The sequence below is a fragment of the Antedon mediterranea genome, chromosome 10 (assembly GCF_964355755.1).
Source record: "Antedon mediterranea chromosome 10, ecAntMedi1.1, whole genome shotgun sequence".
In the NCBI taxonomy this organism is placed as follows: Eukaryota; Metazoa; Echinodermata; class Crinoidea; order Comatulida; family Antedonidae; genus Antedon; species Antedon mediterranea.
In genome coordinates, this window is record NC_092679.1 from 16,764,100 (window position 1) to 16,784,636 (window position 20,537).

Consider the following 20,537-nt stretch of genomic DNA (forward strand, 5'->3'; position numbering starts at 1 on the left):
TTTCACATTTTGATAAACAAAACAGAAGACATTAAATATGTCTGAAAAGTGCAAAATTTCTTTTAATAATGTTATTTTTACATTAACAGCAGGACATGAACAATATTTAGGCTAGGCGTATCTATAAAACAAATTTAAATAAGACATCATAGAGAGCGTTTGATTTTCTAATCTTCAGTCCTTCTTCACACTGTATATTTATGCTATTTTAAGGTTGAGCAGAATCAAAATATAGGCCTAGTGCAATGTAACATAATTTACAGATATATCTACTAAAATCAATTGATACGTATTGCTGGTATTTTCATAATCGTTGCAATATCGAAGTCATGCGTCGGTTAGGCCTTCGTATTTTCCATTACATAAAAACAAAATGTTGATCATCAAAAGGACTGTTCTACTTTGTCGTCATCATCTTTACAAATTCTGTAAAAAAAAACCCGATGGATTTAGAATAGACATGCCTACAAATTCTGATAAATAAAGTGGACGCCGTCTGGTCCGTACAGGAGTAGAGGCCTATCAAGAATGGGAGCTGCAGACGTGCCGAAGATACGGCTAAGTACATCACTATATGTGCTATAGGCCTAGGCCTAGTCTGGGCTCCAGACGGAGTTTTGTAAAAATATAAATATTTTTGCACATATGGCGTTTCATACGTGTATTACTTGAGTTTGGATACTCCGTCTGGGGAAACACGCATAAGTCACGTGGTTTGACACCAAGAATTCTTGGTGCATAAATTATCCAGTTGACTAGTTTCAGCCGCATGCCATTGGCTACTCACTCGTACATCGTTTTAATATTCATATCTCAGAATTTCAAAGACTCAACGTCTATGTTACGTTTAGACAATGTGTACTTAGGTACATTGATGAAAGTTTCCGAAGGCTAAAAATGATTTTATATGCCTAGTAGTCTGGTAAACAGTTGATGAGATTTTTCCCAAGAACATGAAAACTCGTCTTGATAAGATAGGCTAGCTTCTCCGCCAAATCAAACATTGAATGGATCATTTATTATGCGAAAAAAATTAGATTTAATTCCCACCCAGACCCTGTCCTGTTCTGTGTGGTGGTGTAGCCTGTTGTGTGCCGGTCGGTGGTGGTATGTAGGCCTACCTTATTGGCGTTTTATTTGGAAGGTCATACGTACGAGTTGAGTAGCCCTACGAAGGAGGCCTAGGCCAGGACTAAACAATTAATAAACAAAACAACTTGGCAACACGATTTTATATTTCAACAGTTGTTCAGTCTCATCGTACATTCAGCATACTGTACGTACGTACGTACTCGATCTTTTTCATTTTGAAACAAAATGATCATTGGTTGATTCGAAATCCATATTTACATACCGCCCGCCCCATATAGCCAAATACGGTATGATAACCTACGTCATTCTTATTGGATGTTTGCGGTTTGCAAATCGATTTCTATACGTGTTTCACAAGTCTGTATTTTCAGACAAAAATCGCGGTCGAAATAAAAACAAATAAATAAAAAAAAGGACAATAAATACAGACTTGGGGCAAGTCTAGCCTAGGCCTAACGATGTGCGATGAAAATGATTTGCGATAAAAATATGTATAGCACACAGTACACCTCAAGTCGAATTATTTACCTTCGTAATTGACTTGGCCATCGCCATCAATGTCTGCCTCTCGGATCATTTCGTCCACCTCTTCATCAGTCAACTTCTCACCAAGGTTGGTCATCACATGCCTCAATTCAGCAGCGCTACAAATAAAACAATATAAAGAGTAAACGGCCGTAGAGATGACGTCCACGCAAGTATAAATAGGATCCACTCCTGTCTCGGAGCCTGGATTTGAAAATACATTTCTGCGGACGTGATCCGAATTTCAAATCAAAATAAACTCGACAAACCATACCTGATGAAACCGTTGCCATCTTTATCAAATACACGGAAAGCTTCTCGAATCTCTTCTTCGGTGTCTGTGTCCTTCATCTTTCTTGCCATCATTGTAAGAAATTCTGGGAAATCTATTGTGCCGTTACCTTATGAGAAAAACAAATTTAAAGTTACAATACATTGTTTTTTCTCCGATAATTGAATATATGTAATAACCTTTTCACATTGAAACGAAATATATTGGGAACCCCAGGGCCGTAGCCAGGATCTGTCAAGGGGGGGTTCGCACACTAAGTATTTGGGTCACCCCCACTCCCATACCTACCCCCCCCCCCCCTGGGGTGGGGCCTGAGGCGAAGCAAATTTTGTTAAATGACACCCCTAGATGGCCGGAAAAGACACTCTCATGCAGCATGCTACCAATGAGCAAAACGATCGTACTTGGACTCGTGGACTATTTAAACGATATCATTTGTTGCCGTATGTTAGATGCGCGTGCTCTGTGCGGAACCGCCAATTGTTTGATCATTTACTCGATATTTTGTTTTGCGTTCAAGTTCAATGCGAACGTACGTCTAGGAGAAGCCCCGAAAAAAGCACACTGGGTGAAGGCAAATGCAATTCTTATTATAGCTCTATCTATAATATTTATTTACAGCAATTTGTTGAGGAAATTAAATATGCCAATGTAAATAGGTGATATTGATACATTTGAGTACGTATCGGCTGGTGGTCTAGAAAAAAATAATCGAATGCCATAATGTGAACTACAGTACATGATACCATAGATATTATAGTGTAAAATATTAATATTCACTATAATCCTCTATGATACATTATACTTCATAGCCACACATAAATACTGATGTATGTCGGAAGGCTATATACTTTATGCATGCTGCCTGACCGCCAGTGATCTAAACAATTGGTACGCAGTTGTCTGGCGGTGTCCTTTGTACGAATCGTTCGACCCCCAGCTCGCTGTGAGACGCGTCAATATCATGTTACATGCAGGGACCAAACATTTATTTTTCAGGTTAAAATCGGCAATTCATTTGCAACTCTTAGAAATTTACAGACTATATCGCTCAAAGTACGCTCATACAGGGAAGAAGGTACTGTATGAGTTATTCCGAACGAGTTTACGATTGTTTAATTTACGAACAACTTTTTGTACTGTGGGGAACGTATTTGGACGATTTTCGGAGATGAGGGTGAGGTATTGGGCATGTCGGGGATGGGGGTTCGCAGTCGGTTAAGGGGGGTTCGCTGTAAAGGGGGGGGGGGGGGGGGGTTCGCCCGAACCATAAAAACCCCCCTGGCTACGGGCCTGAACCCAAACCTACCGTCGGCATCTACTTCATTGATCATGTCCTGGAGTTCTGCTTCCGTTGGGTTCTGTCCAAGAGATCGCATGACAGTTCCGAGTTCTTTGGTGGTGATGGTACCATCTCCATCTTTGTCAAACAAGGAGAAAGCTTCCTTAAATTCTGAAGAGAGAAAAATAACACCGTACTAATTTGTAAAAACGAAAATCTCACTGCAAGCATTCCACGTGGCCTCGTCATTGTTTAAATTTCGCGCGCTAACAATGTTGGTCCCGCTCTTGAGTTAATCGAAAGATGGATTGTTTTTTCGGGTAACTGTAATTCATAACATGTCTTACCTGCAATTTGCTCTTCTGACAATTGATCAGCCTAAAAAAATGATTGTAATCAAATAAATTGTATATAACTAATCGATAATTCAATACACGTTGCGATATGTCTTAACGTTTATAGATACTGTACTGCTCTGAAAGGCATGTTAACACAGTAGGCCTATATGTTTCAATTAAATTAATTTATTCAGTTGAATTGCATTTCCTTCCATTCCAACGTTTTGACGTACAACCTATATTCGAAATTACCCCTGCCTGTCCATTATCGACATACACAACACGAACTAGCACTCGACAACACTCAAAACATTCCGTTTACAATGGAAGTGCTAATCCGATATCAATAATTGTTAGATAAGTCGTAGATTGTTAATCATTAATCTGTGTTATTGAAAGTGGGCTTCCTTTTGGGTCAGTGAAAACAAACGAATAGTAAATTATTATAGTAAAATCAAAGGTGTTTTACACATTATCCAGGGCTACACATACCCAGTTTAATCATTATTTTCCTTGATTACACTGCATTGGCTCCGCGGAACGGAAACGCCTATTGCCCATCTATAATGGGAACTAAGCCCCCTGAGTTATTTTTCTTTAAACACCGTTAACAAAAGAAGTGACACGATTCGTTGAGCAAGTACCGCAATGCGGCAAAACGTTCATTATTTGAACACAAAAGCATTTGACGTCAGTGAATACTGGGATTACAATGCGAAGTTCCGGAGTTCTAGATTTGTTTTTAAATTCGAATTTACTAGGTTTTGCATGTATTTAAAGGTGCGGGGGTTCTTAATTTGCATATGGACCTATATTTGCCTCACGAAAATGTCACCCATTGCAGATGCATATAGATAATGGAGAAACTAACAATTCCCTGCATATTCGGGTTTTAAAATATCATTATTAATTGTTATATAAGGCAGATCTATGGTATGCATATCTTGTTTGTTCCGCATTCTATTAAATCAAATCTGTCGTATGTAAATAAAACCTCCTATTAATTAGAAATTAATGACGGTAGGCCTACATATAATATCAGCCCCAATGAAGTGTAAATGTGCACATTAGATCCAAAAAGGAAAGAATTGCAGTTAAAAAATGCCCTTCGGCAACTGTACCAGATATAACAACATAAATCAGTAAACATAAACTCAAAGTGACAACTTTTACAGAAAATAAAATCAACAGATCATAACACTTACCATTTTGTAAGAAGGTGGTATGGATTGATGAAAGGTAGTTAATCTACGGTGGTTGCAGCAGAACTGAAAGACAATCTATGTGGTGATAGGATTGCGAACAAACGGTATGCAAATGAGCGACCTGTTGAGACGAATCGCTGATGACTACTGCACAACTACTAAATTGTTAAGTTTTATTCATGCATTCTTTGTCCGCTAGTAACCACTCAACCGATCCGTGCCAACGATTTGTATTATCCTTTACCCTGAAAATATCGAGGTTAATCTTGTATCTCATGAACTGTATGCCAATTTGTCCTATTATATATATGAGCACGGCGGATCCTGACAGAGAGCCGGGGGAATCGGGCAACACTTCCTCCCTAATAACCTAATTTGGGGAATTTCAGCTGTATATTATTTTATATTCAATACTGCCAAACTAACATTGACAATTTGGTATAAAAATCGTGACTAATAAATTAGCATATGGTTAATAATACGCATTTGCGTTTGTATCTAGGCGCGCCTATATTTTATTTTCAATCAAATTCTTGACAGAAGATAAATGTTATTACTTGACTAATGCTTACAAAGCATTTGGCAAGTATAACAATTGCTTGGTATGATCATGGACCTATACATTAGGTCCATGGATGAATGTATACATTATTTTTCTGAACGGTTTTTAGTCGCGTCCAACGTGTCGGTTGGTCGGTAAACACTAACTTGAGCACGTGACTTCAGCCACATGTATATGGCCTTAATTGTTTTTAGATTCATATTGCTAACCAAAGCTATCTTTACTTTGGAATCTTGCTAAACATTTAAGTGTATTCCTTACTTATTTTCAAATAGATATATACCTACAGACCATGCCTATTGATTTTCATGAAATAATGTTGATGAGGTCACAAACGTATATTAAAAGCTGGAGTTATATATATGTATCTTCAATATTGTCCAAAATAACAAATATCGCGCTCTCTTCCGGGGTGCGCATTTTCCAAGTTTCTGAGCGCATTGAATTATAAGTATAAAACTTTATTTAGAATGACCCATGCAACAACAACCAAACTTATTATTTGTATTTGTTCAGGGCCACAATATTATATATTAAAAATAACCTTACAAAGTATAAGCAAGTCTACTGAATTACTGTAACAATCATTACAAATTCAGTTGACCATATTTGGTCAGTTAAAATAATTCGTATTTTTTACATATTGGTAATTAGATGCAAAGTTAATCGAAACTCTTTACTCATAAATAAAAATTGGAATCGATCGCTATACTGAGTTTCAATTATGTATTGTTTTCTTATCATTTCTTGTATAGCAGTAAAACTCGAACCAGTAAAAAACAAACAATTAAATTTATATATAACTCTGGCGTTATATTGTCTTAATGCACTGCGACTCATGATTACAATAAACTTTGAATTGATTGATAATATAATTATAGCTAATTTGTTATCTTAAATTGAATTATATTATTATTATTACCTGATTAATTCAGAGCACGAAAGGGAGTGGCAATAATTATTCAATAATTTTAGAAATTATGTCCGTGACTATTGTGTCGTTATTGATGATAAAAAATTTACACAAATAATAAAAAGAAAATAGAGGTCAGCTTAGAAAAGAACTCCTGGATTCAGGGATTGTTGTTAAAAAATTAAATAATTGCAGCAGTGTTTTCTGTTATAAAAATAAAATAAATCCTATAAAAATACAATAATGTACTATCGTATTATTACTTAATCGCATTCAGCATATAACTGCAAATATGTCAAGTTTAAATCAATCATATACTCGGTCTATAGTTTACAACAAAAAACTAATGAAAAAAGTCAAGTCAACTTTTCCTTCGGACAGACATGCGCAACAGCGAATCAGCTGGCGCCTTTTATGCTAAGTTGAAAAAAGTTGGTGACGTCGGCCATATTTTGAAATTGTTTATGATTAACATAAAGATGAAAAGAAATAGACTTTAATATGTCTATATATCGTTGGTTCCCTTCCGCATGATTGTTAATTATGCAAGTCAAAACAAATGCCCACGACGAATGCTATCGATCATAATTCTTGTTTTAATCGATGAGAAAAAGGCGGACGTTTTGTAGATTCAATAAACCTGGCTACTTTTTCTAAACTAGAGTTAAAAAACTGGCGATTTCAAATGTACAATAATGCAGGACAATAATATATGTCGTTTACAGGAACGATTAAATAGACACTGTGATTTATGTACTCAACTAAAATTAGCACACTGGGAACTACTTTCGAAAGAGAAACTTGTCACAAAATGAGACCAATTGTTTAAGTCAAATTTAAAAAAACTTAATTTGTGTTTTGTATGTAACATTATGGTTGAAGGATGGGGAAGAGGATAGGTGCAAAGAGGAAAAATTTTTAAATATATTCTTTATTTTGTAACGAAATATTAATTAACATGTTTTACAAATAATATACCACTAAACACAGTAAAACATTGCGATGTAATACTTTGTTGAAACTATCACCGTCGTAGTCGATTGAAATAGTACAGTACATGTAACGATACACTACGACGTATGTTTATATATAATGTTAAACAATTTGTGAAAACCACCTCTATTCGGGGCAAATCATAAATTCGATTTAATCGGTAATAAATATTAAATTACGGCGACTGAAAACGCTAGCTCATTATCCGTTTCAAAAAAAATTATATCCAACCTCTGCAGCACAGATTGAAAAAAAAATGGATCAAATTTCTGTTATGAGTATACAGTACTTTCCTTTACGACGCCTGAGGGAATAGACACTTGTGGAACGACACAGAGATTGGAATGTTCCATTCATCGCAAATCAATACATTTGTATAAACGTATATTAAATCTATCAAAATAGTATTTTTTTAAGAAAACATCAACATTATGATACTGTACTCGAGCTGTTCAACCGGTTTTCAGCTATTAAAAACAATTATCGTAGGAGGAGATAGGAAAATGCGAAGCCTCCTCGCATTTTTGTGGCGGATATTTTTCAAGATGGACATCCATTAGACAGTGTATACCACGATCGAAAAACACCCCTATTTGGGGCAAATCGTTGAACCTAAATTCGTTTTAATCGTCAATAACTAATTATCGAACTCAATTTAATTAGTAAACAGGGTTACATCAGGTGGTTAAAATCAGTACCGAAAGTACGAACCAACTTTATATACCATCGAGTAAACATTCTAGAAATAACGCGTGATTTACCGAATTTTGCCCTTACGTAAATTTATATATAGATACCTGCTGACAACAGGACGGAAGTAAGATAATATTTTCTTTTGCAAGTTCAACGCAAAATTTGGGACGTGGTTACTGCATATACGGCAACCGTTGCACATGCTGATCGGCAGTGACCTTTTCACGCTTACCTGATCGGCAGTGACTTTTCTACTCTTCCCTGATCGGCAGTGACCTTTTTCACTCTTCCCTGATTGAGAGTGACCTTTTTTCACTCTTCCCTGATCGGCAGTGATCTTTTTCACTCTTCCCTGATCGGCAGTGACCTTTCACTCTTCCCTGATCGGCAGTGACCTTTGTCACTCTTCCCTTATCGGCAGTGACCTTTGTCACTCTTCCCTGATCGGCAGTGACCTTTGTCACTCTTCCCTGATTGGCGGTGACCTTTGTCACCCTTCCCTAATTGGCAATAACCTTTGTCACTCTTCCTTGATCGGCAGTGACCTTTTTCACTCTTCCCTGATCGGCAGTGACATTTGTCACTCTTCCGTGATCGGCAGACCTTTGTCACTCTTCCCTGATCGGCGATTCGGCACTGATCTTTATCACTCTTCTCTGATCGGCGGTGACCTTTGTCACTCTTCCTTGATCGGCAGTGACCATTTTCACTCTTCCCTGATTGGCGGTGACCTTTGTCACTCTTCCCTGATCGGCAGTGACCATTTTCACTCTTCCCTGATCAGCGGTGACCTTTTTCACTCTTCCCTGATCGGCAGTGACCATTTTCACTCTTCCCCGATCAGCGGTGACCTTTTTCACTCTTCCTTGACTGACAGTGACCTTTTTCACACTTCCCTGATCGGCAGTGACCTTTTTAAATCTTCCCCGATCGGCAGTGACCCTTTTTCACTCTACCCCGATCGGCAGTGACCCCTTTTCATTCTTCCCCGATCGGCAGTGACCCTTTTTTTTAGAAAAGTGGGATGAACATTAATATAAGACAAAAAAAGAACATCAGTAATCGTCATCAATATATTGTGCTATGTTACTATGTAAACATTTATATTATTTTGTACTTACTAAAATAACGGCTTGTGTTACAGTATATAACACATTGTTTTCATTTATTATGCTTCACAAGACAGACGCAGACACATGAAAGTATGACGTGATCTATAATGTGACAGTATTATGACGTAATCTATAACGTGAAAGTATTTGACGTGATCTATAACTGATGTGATAGTATTATGACGTAATATATAAGGTGAAAGTATTATGACGTGATCTATAACGTGAAAGTATTATGACGTGACAGTATTAAATATTATGACGTGATCTATAACGTGAAAGTATTATGACGTGATCTATAACGTGAAAGTATTATGACGTGATCTATAACGTGAAAGTATTATGACGTGTCCTATAACGTGAAAGTATTATGACGTGTTCTATAACGTGACAGTATTAACTATTATGACGTGATCTATAACGTAAAAGTATTATGACGTAATCTATAACGTGACAATATTATGACGTAATCTATAACGTGATATTATTATGACGTGATCTATAACGTGACAGCATTATGATGTAATCTATAATGTGAAAGTATTGTGACGTGATCTATATCTTGAAAGTATTATGACGTAACCTATAACAAGAAATATTTAACATGATCTAAACTAGTAGGCCTGGTTAAAGATTAGTGTAAAAGGCATTCCATGCGTTACAGGCGGTTAAGGCTTATATATTATACAGTAACAATTATAAGATACCTTAAAACTAATGAATACCATGATCTACAAAAGTATAAAGTGGAATAATGATTGTATTATAATATGGATGTTCTAATCTCTAATAACATTATATGACTAGTAAAGTTATTATATATATTATGTAGTTTCAACATTGTTTAAATATTTTAATAATACTGTAATAATATACGAATGTTTGGAGTATCAACTTTCCCATTATGATTATACACATGTTAGCATACTAAGTGGACGCCATTTATATCGATTGCAATGATTAATATCAAGTACCATAATAAGATAATACGTGGAATGTTGGAGTCCACCAGCGGACGTTTTATCGTTTGATAATGTACGGTTGATAAAGATTTAACAACCCGTTCCATTCATCATAAACATTGACGAGTATTTATTTATTTATAGGCCTATACAGTATACAATTTCACAGTGTAAAAGGCAGTTTAGATCTAGAAGATCAGGTGATCTTTGCTTTAGTTCAAGTAAGATTGTTTGGCAATCAAGGTATATTTAGCAAATCATAATTTGGTACATTTATTTACATAATGCAAGACATTTGACATTTACATGTTAAGACCAACCTGCGGTCATGGTGCATGCTATGTTATGTTTTGTTGATTGTATATTGTTAAAATAATTGTTTATGTATGTGTTTACAAGGCGGCTCCTTGATCACAGTATCTGCTATTTGTTGTTAGCCACAGTAAACAAAACACTCTATTCTAAATTCTACTTTAGTGGCTTTCGGCAAACACCACAGTTTTGATTGTTACTTTCTAATTGTCGGAAACAACTTCCACAACATGCGTGCGAACAGTACACTGGAGACTTCTTATTCCGCAGAGGTCCCCAACAAATTGGACATTTCTGATCATGATCGCTGGCAAACTGATCTGTAGGCCAAGCATTACTGTGTATGCCTACACTTGAGAGATTATCCTGGAAGTCTTCTTCAAGAAATGCAGAAGAGAAGTACCCAGTATCCATTGAACTTCTCGACAGTAATGTTGGATCACTAGTCGGGATATTTGTGTTCAATTGCGGCAATCTTTCTTCGATTAAAGAAATCCCCCTTTCATCCCAGTCTACTATTCGAATCTCCCTTACATGTTTAGTTGGTTTCACCAAGAATCTAGAAAGTGCATTTACAAATGATTTTGCAAAAACACTACGTGGTATACCATAAGAAGCTGTAGATCAAAAGAAAATGGTGTAAGAAAGTCAATACACAAGAAATAATAAGCAATACTGCATGCTTTACGAGTATACCATCATTATGTCACTTTTAAACTACGCACTTTTGCCGCAACGCAACGTAAGCACATACTCTTCTATTAATTTCGCACCCCCCTCTTACGAAAAAATAAATGATCATTGTTGCAACGTGCGCAATATGTCTACGGCACCATGATTACGTCACTAGCTCTGGCACGCAAGGTTATATTCTTACGGCACTTTGCGCCGATACGTTGCGTCTACATCTTGTTGCGTCCTAATGAGAACGAAGCTTTAAGAGCGTTCTTTTGCAGCATATATAATTGATTGATAATGTTTATCTATACCCATAACTTGCCAACACATTATTAAAGACTTACCTGTTCCAAGAAGTGGCAGTACAATCGAATTTGCAGAGAGATTATCTCGTCCAGCTTTAAATATTTTGAACAACATTCCTTCAAGAAGTTGTTCTGTGCCATATTCATTCCAACGAGGAACCACGGCATTTACAACATGTGAGCAAGCAATGCCTTCATCAACGTCCACCCATACAATCTCACCATCTCTCACATTTCCATGATTCATGATCCAACGGGCACATTGTGATTTGAACTTTGGCCCACAAAGTTCACTAATTTGTCCTGCAATACCTTGATTACATTGCAGTCCGTTATCTGATGAGCAGACAATGACACTTGCAAATTCATCGAGGATGTTACTTTTTGTCCCGATAACTTTAACATTTTTAACTGTAATTTCGAAGATTTTACGACTACCAGAGCACATAGAATCGGAAAAATCACAACCACCTCTCTGTCCATTACCTCTTTTAGAATTAGCTGAGGGAAACGATCTCTTGGGGATCACAGCACTATCAAACTGATGTCCATTTGTTATCCCTGTTGGTTTCCTACTGCTTGGTTGATGAACACTCCCATTACGTGGTAAGGGGTTTGTTCGAGTATCCGACGAGTTAGGCTTTACTTTTTGGACTGCTTGTGAAGTGGTGGCAGTCAAATATCTACTACTACCAGGAGAACCAAGCATCTCTCTAAATTTGGTCTTAGCAGAATTAATATCTTTACTCTTTCCATAGATATAGAATTTGTTTCCAATTACTTTTACCAATACAGATTTTGATTGAGTCAACTCTTTTTCTGCAGGAATATATTGCTTTGAATCTGCTTCCTCTGGTGTCAGGGTAAACATTTCTTCTTCAGTATTTAACTCGATGGTGTCTGTTAAATTTCTAAATTCCTTAGTAGCTTCTTGTAGCCCCTTGGTATTATCAGATACATTTGATTTTATGATAACTGCTGTTCCTTTTTGATTGATGGTAACTTTATTTTTTCGTTGTATGTGATCCAAATCACTGGAATGAACTTTTTGAACATAATTCAATAGGTTTTCTGATCCCTTTACCGTGTGTGTTGTACTTGAGTGTTGAAAATGAGTGTTACTATTAAAAGAATGAGTAGAATCTTGCGTGTCTTTACTCTTTGAGTCATGTTTTGTTAATGAAGGATTGTTATGGATGCCTGTTCTCTTTGACGCCGTTGATGAAACTGACGTTGATGTTTTTCCACTAGAAGGTCCAAGCATCTGTTTAAGTTTACTTTTAGCAGCATCGATGTCAGGTCGTGTTCCATAGAAGTAGAATTTTCTTCCTACGACCTTCACCAGTAGTCGCATTGATTCGGTCAATTCTTTTTCGGCAACAAAATAATTCTTCGATTCTGCTTCTTCTAAGGTCAATGTAACAACTTCTTCTTTAGTCTCTGATGTAACCTTTTTTATTAAGTTCTTCAGTTCTTCAACAGCTTCATGAGTGTTATCGGATCCAACTGATTTGACGGTAACAGTTGTTTGGCTTGTCCTATCAAAATTTACTTTATTTTGACGTTGCATCCGATCTAATTCTTCATGATGGAAAACTTGAATATAATTTAAAGCGTCCTCTTTACCTTGTACACTGATTGGTCGACTTGAATCACTGATTGTTTTTCTGTTGACACCTTTTGGTTTAGGACATTTCTCTTCTTCGTAATCCATTTTTTCACTGTCATCACTTGAAAATACATCTTCCACTTTATCTTTAAATTGTACATCGATTGTTGACCTGTTGGTACCTTTGGGTTTTGAACATTCTTCGTCACTTGAAAAAACATCTTCCACTTTTCCATTAGAATATACATCACATAGATTCTGTTGCCGACCGGAGTATCCACTAGTAGAAGTATGTGCCTCTTCTGACCTTTGATTAGAAACTTGCACTGTTCTTGTTTCATATTTAGTCTTCGAGTCGTGTTTTGTAGCTGTCGTTGAGTGATTGCTATTTCCACTAGAAGAGGTTGTAGACTGTGAAGACGTGGTGCCACTAGAAGATCCAAGCATCTGTCTAAGTTTGCGTTTAGCAGCATCGATGTCAGGTCGTGTTCCATGGAAGTAGAATTTTTTTCCTATGACTTTCACCAGTAGTTGCACTGAGTTGGTCAATTCTTTTTCTGCAGCAGAATAATTCTTTGATTGAGCTTCCTCTGAGGTCAAGGCAACCACTTCTTGTTCAGTCTCTGTTAACACCTTTTCAACCAGGTTCCTCAATTTGTCTGCTGCTTTATGAATATTACCAGAACCAGCTGATTTTATGATGACAGTGTTTTGATTTGTCTGATCAACAGTTACTTTGTGTTGACGTTGAATCCTATTTAAGTCTTCAAAATGGACAGCTTGGATATAATTCAATGCATCCTCTTTACACTGTATACTGATTGGTTGACTTGAGTCACTGGTTGTTGGTCTGCTGTTACCTTTAGTTTCTGAGCTTTCATCTTCGCAATCCATGGTTCCACTGTCGTCACTTGAAAATACATCTTCCACGTCCTCATTAGACGATGCATTGCCTGTACCTCTATGTTGTTGCCAAGTGGAGTAAGCATCGCTATTGGATGTGTATGCTTTTTGTGACGTTTGATGCCATTGAGTTGCAAACCGTTTCTCCTGAAACAAATATTTAAAAGTTTTAAAATTGATTTTTTTTGTGGAAAGTTTTTATATATTAGATAACAAATCTTGTGAATAAATCCTTTAACAATCCAGGTATTTACTTTTGAAGACATCTATTAACAAATAGGAAACAAATTATTGTTGATGTTACACTACCATTTTGGTTGTCCTTGCTTCTTTGGTTTGTAGGTGAACTTTGACATTTCCAATGACATGACACCTTGATGACCTCATTAACGAAGATGCCACTGTGATGGAAAATAAAAAGAAAGTGAAAACAAAATTATTTTACACATGTAGAGAGTTTTTGGAGATGCTTCTTTGTGAAGTATGATTAAAACAGCTCTGTCTTTTTTTGAATTGCCCCGTGTGGGATGATTAAAGAATTTTGAATTGAATTGAATTGAATTGTCTACACTATCAAACTTTATGTGACAAAACAAATGTGATGTGCCCATATATGGACACGATGACGTCACTTTTTAGTGATTATTCAATCTCATATAATTTAGTGACTACTGTTTTACATGATATCCACTAATTAAATTTAAATTTACGACCACATCAATTCTATAAAGGGAATTTAAGTCATCTATGATCTTTGTTAATACAGTACAAACTTTATTGCGGCAATAGAGGGCAGTGTAGGGGTTTTTCTGTATTGGAAATGCAATTTGTCGTATTCGAGTGGGACCGTTGAGTAGTAATGGCATACTGACTCAATGGCATATTTATGATGTGTTTGTCCCAGAAGTTGATTGGCTGTGCTAGGGGTACGCGCTTACCCCTTCTGACATCTAACTATTAATGTTATATGTATTGTTAGCGTTCTGTTTAAAAACAATCCTGGATTTTCCCGCCCCGCAAGATTTAAACCTACCGTCAGGATTATCAAACATGATAACTGCTGTGTCTTCATCAACCCTTATGATCGTATTTATATCACCACCACCATTTCGTCTTTTTCCAAAGTAAAGTTCCAGCTTGTCCTCGCTGTACCCATTAATCTCTTTGATACCAGTCACCAGCACAGAATTTGGATGCTCCACACACCTTACAGGATCCATCACACACCCTTCTATTCCGAACAAGACATGTACATTAGAGGGAATTGTCATTTGTGTTTTATCGGAACCTTTTCCCTTTACAATAGACATGTTTATGAGGTGCATAGACAAAAGGTCATGGTGATAAAAAATTAAAGATTTAGATACAACGGACTGACCGTCTGACGGCAAACAATGAGTTGGATTAGAGATGCAAGTAAGGGAAACTGTACGCCTACCAATGGGTTCTGCGGCCGATATTTGTCAGCTCATGGTGTCAACCGAGGAGCAAAAAAGTGACTTAACTCTATTTTAGGTAATTCCATTTTCTTATAATCAATCAATCAAAATAACATTTATTTCCGTCATTCATACACAAACATAGGCTATGATTTCTTACAATAGGCCTATACAAACATAAAAGAGCCACAGGTTTAAAAAAGAAAAGCTTGTGCTGACAGTGAAGGAGACAGGTGCTACATTCTTTCACTAGAATAGAATTATACTAATTCCTGCGTGAATAGCCTAGCTACATTGGTGGCTCAGGCTCAGAGCATTTTAGTCTTTGGCTTAGAATTCTTCGTAGTTTATCAGTAATTATTCAATACAAATAATTAGGTTGATAAGAGATTCTGAAGTCGACCACGAAAAGTATATTTTCATGGGCAATCCAGACGTTTTCCCGCCGGCAGCCTCATAGTGCCAACGCCCTACAGAGTCTAATCCTTGGCCACATGTGCGCGCCTAAATACATAAATAAACCGCAACCCTCCCGACTCAATCATCTGAAAAACTTACTAATATTTATATTACTTACCCTTTCAAGCTTCCTCTGAAGAACTATACGACCACCACACTAATTTAGTTCAGATTCAGTCTGAAGTCCATCAAACTTACACTCTACTAATGGATAAACCAAATGATGTAATAATTCTATTTTCAATGCATTTGTTATTCTAATAATCCTGGGAATTCCAGTGGGGAATTTTCTTATCGATAACGTATAGCGCCCTCTTTAAACCCATTGAAAACTTGTTTTTAGAGTTTCCGGCCATAATATTATATCCACACATTAATTTGTGTTTTTGAGTCGAGTTTATAAAATAAAGTTAGAGTTCAACCAAATTTGTTTATTCGTAGGCCCTACTGTTTTATTATTTTGCTATGAGTTGCTGACCGGAAAAGTTGGGGGTGGTTTACTATTTTCAGATGCCTAATTTAAGATTAGTAATAGTAACCCACTACTCTAATAGTAACCCCCATTCTAATAGTAACCCACCAACTCAAAGAATAATAACACAGGGTTACCATTAGAATAATTACGGTATTCCATAAACATGTCGTATTAATACATTAGGGAGGTTTCGCAACCTTACGAATACGATAACGAAAACGGATACGTCATACATTTGTGAAACTTTTGAGCTGATCCCCATTTCATATTCGTAAAGCGTAAAAGCGTCATAATAGGGAGGTTTCGCAACCTTACGAATACGATAACGACAACGGATACGTCCACGCACACGTATTCGTTTTTCGTAAGCCAGTAAAAATCTGTTTCGCATTGCAACAAAATATGACTGCGGTAAATTTGAGCGAAACGCAGGTACGTGTTGCTTGGTGCTTGGCTGCCTAGGCCTAGCGTAACATCAAAGCGAGTGAAGACTTTAAAAACTGCTATTTATCAAAGTTGACCTGGCATTTTAGTAAATTACTTTAGTAAATTACTTTCAATAAAGGTATAATTATATTATAGTCATGAATCATTCCTGATTTAAATGCAAAATGTGCAAAATAGATCAAAAACTATACTCGTTTTGTAGTTACGAATATGACTGGTGATATTCGTCAACACGAATACGCTTTACGAATATGAAATGGGGATCAGCTCAAAAGTTTCACAAATGTGTGACGTATCCGTTTTCGTTATCGTATTCGTAAGGTTGCGAAACCTCCCTATTGAGGCAGTTTTAACTTGTTTGATTTTTTCTATCTACCCTTGAAGCTCTTTGATTTATATAAATAGGCTAATTAGTACATGTAGGCCTATTTTATGGGGCTATCATCAAATCTTGAATGGTAATTATACCTCCTCCATCAATACAAAAAAAATGAATAGAAAATGAATTATAAGACAAGAGCTTGTAGTTTTTACCTTATCGGTTGTATTTTATTTAGTTTCATTAACATCGTGTTCACGATCTCTATTTAAAACTAAGATATCTCTATTTAAAACTAAGATATCTCTATTTAAAACTAAGATATCTCTATTGCTTGAATAAATGACAGCTTGGCGCGCCATACTTTAAGAGGATCGTTGTATAGTGTCAAGTTTGGTTTTCTACATTGACGTTGCAATGATAGCTAAACTCCGCGGTAAATCTGGTTATCTATTGGCGAAGGTTGCCAGATTTCCGAGAACGAATTTCGGAATTGTTCGGGTTTTTCACGAATGAAAAATCATGTTGTTTCCGACAAACAATGGTCGTGGAAGATTATAATGTTTATGATACTTCGCTCTACTAACACTACAGACGACTTACAAGTTCTACAAATTAATAATAAAAAACACGATAGTAGGTGTTCAATATATATTTCAATGCACTTTAAAGTAATTTACAAATTATAACTTATAAGCATGCGTTTCATTTAATTGTTTTCAAGAATTAAGTGTTGTAATAATAGGCCTATTTATTTATAAAATTGATTTATTTGTAATAGCAGCAAAATAATTATTACTAGAGTAAGAGAATTTTTTAAGCAAGCATGACTATTACTTTCCCCAGCTTGCATTGCAATATTTGCCGAACAAACTTTATTATTGTCATTATTTAAAATGTTAAATTACCGTACTGTAAACGGCAGATCTTAGTAGTAATGATAGTGTTGATTTATATTCTTGTTTAAATTAACAAGTTAGGCCTAGGTTTAATAACATAAGTAAGTTCATTATTCATAGCATTGTACTAAGATTCATTAAAACACTATACTTCATTTTAATAGTTATCTGAAATATTATATTATCAATAACATACAGTGTTAAATGACGTTATTATTGCATTCATGAATAGCATTTATAACAGTTGTTACCGAGGCCGCATGTCAAGAGATGTTCACCCCGCCACGATCTAATTTTAAGTTGTTTAAAAGGAATGAGAGTTAAAAGATCAAAATTTCCAGGGGATTCAATCATTTTAGGAATAACTAGCTAAAATACCACGATTCTGAATTATCTTCTTTCATTCTGTTACATAGATCACCTAGATGAACACATTCAAGTGTTATAGATAACTAAATGTCCTCTTGATTATGCTTGATTGTACATGTTCTGGTGGTGCATCCAGAATGGATTTTGCTTCGTCCGATTGTCATTTAAAAAAAGAATAAAGGTTTGTCATGTACAAAATAAGAACATCCTCTTTGATAATATACAGAGTAACTTGATGAGTTGTGAGATAGTTCCATCAAAACGTATTCATGAAAAGAAAAGACAGATAAATAAATGCCATATCTGAAAGCAAGGTAGATTCAACTTTAAAGTAACAACTGTGGTCATATCAGGTTGACTGTTTTTACCTAAACTAAAATGTTGAGAACATCATCTTGGTATTAACTTCTTGGGTAGGTTCCAGCACATGAAAAGAAAAAATAATTCTAAAGTATAAACAAAACTAGACTCGAATTTAAATGTGACTCGTTGTTGTACCTGAAATATTAAAACATAATCTTGAAATTATTGGTGATGAGTTGCTTCCCGTTCATGAAAAGACAAAAAGAAAACGTTTAATTTAAATTTTAAAACTGTCAGTGGTTGTTTTTACCTAAAATGTTGGAGACATAATCTTAATATTAACTTCTTGGTGATGAGTTGTGGAACTTCCGGAAAATGAAAGGAAAAATAGAATTACAAAGTTATATAAAAAATTATATTTGTATGTAAAACGCTTAGGCTAATTACTTCAACTCGAATTTATAAACAAATGTTGCTAACATCATCATGTCGACTTCTTGTTGGTAAGTCGTAGTAATAGTGCTCTCGCCAATTAATGAAAAGAAAGAATTATCAATGTTTTAAACATAACAAAACTAAACCATACATTGGTATTGGTATTGGCTTGTAATAGCTCAATCATGGCTCTAACAATATTAGATTGCCTTGGCTAGACTAGAGTAGTATAACGTGATTAAATGTTCATACCTAAAATGTTGATATTGACTTGATTATGTCGTGTCGCCATCAGAAAGCATTTATAAAAAAAACCCAATAATTATTACACACTTAAAACAAATAAAGTTTGGTGGATAAAGTTGTAGTTAACAAATGTGACTCTTCTTACCTAAAATGTTACACCAGCTTGGTGTCGATTGTTGATGTAGTTCCCCCGATAAGTATGAATGAAAAACAACATTTAAAAATAAACACTTTATTAGTTATTGATTTTAGCTACGTGTATGTATACAGGCCACCACACAAATATTAATTACTCTATTACACGGTTATAAACAAATCAATTTTACGTTTTTTAATATTTTGGTGGATAGAGTTTTAGATAATAATTATGACTGCTCTTACCTAATATTATGTTGACAACATTAGCCTGGTGGTATCAAGGTCTTGTTGATTTTAGTTTACTCGACAAGTATCAACGAAAAAAATAAAGAAAACAGTTTAGCTATATTTACCTAGGTGCGCTTATAAAAGATACACATATTTTCCACAAAAATATTTAAAGAAATAGTATTTGATTAGCGGTATTAAAAATAAATTTGAATAATTTTGTTTACCTGAAATGATGTATCTCTTGATCATCATTTTGTAGTCGTCGCAGGTTTGTATGAAAATAAAATATAACAAGTTAAGTATACAGTAATAAAATGAGGATTTATTTTAGTAGGAAAAACGTTTAAAATGTAATAAAATAATATAGATCGATGTATTACAATCTTAAATACAATAGAGTAATAATTTACCTATCTTGGTTTAAAGGATGATTGTGAATAAACGTCATGTACTTTTTAGCAAGACTGTATCGTCGTAACATAAAAATAGAGAAAAAATATAATTAATATAAGAAAAGTGATGTTTTATAAACGCGAGAGCTTTTTGTTATGTTTTTGATTACAATATATTGAAATATAAAAATTATAATAAAGAATTATAATTAAAAATTATAGGACATCTAACCTTGTTTAAACAAATAAAAGAGTTTTTTATTACTTTTTTTTTATAATAGGCCTATGTTAAAAATAGAAACTATAAGTCTTATATTAAAATACATTACAAGGAAAAATTTAAAATTAACAAATTGTATATACTTACTTTTTTACAATACTTACCAATAGCAACTTAAAATGTTCGTTTTTAAAATAATGTTTTGTGAGCTTCATCTCTTTTGTAATTTTATTTAAAATGTTTAATTAAGAATGAACTTAAAAAAGAAACACACATAAATTGGCGGGATTTTATTATTAATGTTCTTGATTGTCATTTTAATACTATTTATTATCAATATTTTCATTATTACTATATTATTATTATTTTATTATAATCATTATTGAACC

The 20,537-nt window shown here is 35.1% G+C and overlaps 2 protein-coding genes and 1 long non-coding RNA gene across 4 annotated transcripts; all 3 read right to left on the reverse strand.

Moving 5' to 3' along the window:
• Positions 1-42: 42 nt before the first annotated feature.
• Positions 43-4,888, reverse strand: LOC140061110 (calmodulin-like). The gene is made up of 6 exons (XM_072107561.1): positions 4,735-4,888; positions 3,539-3,569; positions 3,219-3,362; positions 1,892-2,018; positions 1,621-1,736; positions 43-426 (listed from the first exon to the last, which is right to left on the reverse strand). Exons 1-6 carry the CDS (start codon positions 4,735-4,737, stop codon positions 398-400), a joined length of 450 nt encoding a protein of 149 aa, XP_071963662.1. The 5' UTR covers positions 4,738-4,888; the 3' UTR covers positions 43-397.
• Positions 4,889-8,020: 3,132 nt separating this feature from the next.
• On the reverse strand, positions 8,021-15,845 carry LOC140061109 (uncharacterized). Of its 2 annotated transcripts, XM_072107560.1 has the most exons (5): positions 15,793-15,845; positions 14,810-15,007; positions 14,086-14,177; positions 11,304-13,923; positions 8,021-10,898 (listed from the first exon to the last, which is right to left on the reverse strand). In XM_072107560.1, exons 2-5 carry the CDS (start codon positions 14,994-14,996, stop codon positions 10,438-10,440), a joined length of 3,360 nt encoding a protein of 1,119 aa, XP_071963661.1. In that variant the 5' UTR covers positions 14,997-15,007; positions 15,793-15,845; the 3' UTR covers positions 8,021-10,437. The 2 variants fall into 2 exon arrangements, with proteins under 2 accessions (XP_071963661.1, XP_071963660.1); XM_072107559.1 differs by lacking the exon at positions 15,793-15,845 and having other exon boundaries at positions 14,810-15,746.
• Positions 15,846-17,562: 1,717 nt separating this feature from the next.
• Positions 17,563-19,641, reverse strand: LOC140060694 (uncharacterized). The gene is made up of 3 exons (XR_011847357.1): positions 19,549-19,641; positions 19,313-19,329; positions 17,563-18,851 (listed from the first exon to the last, which is right to left on the reverse strand). It is a non-coding gene; the product is annotated as an uncharacterized lncRNA (long non-coding RNA).
• Between the last annotated feature and the right edge of the window lie 896 nt (positions 19,642-20,537).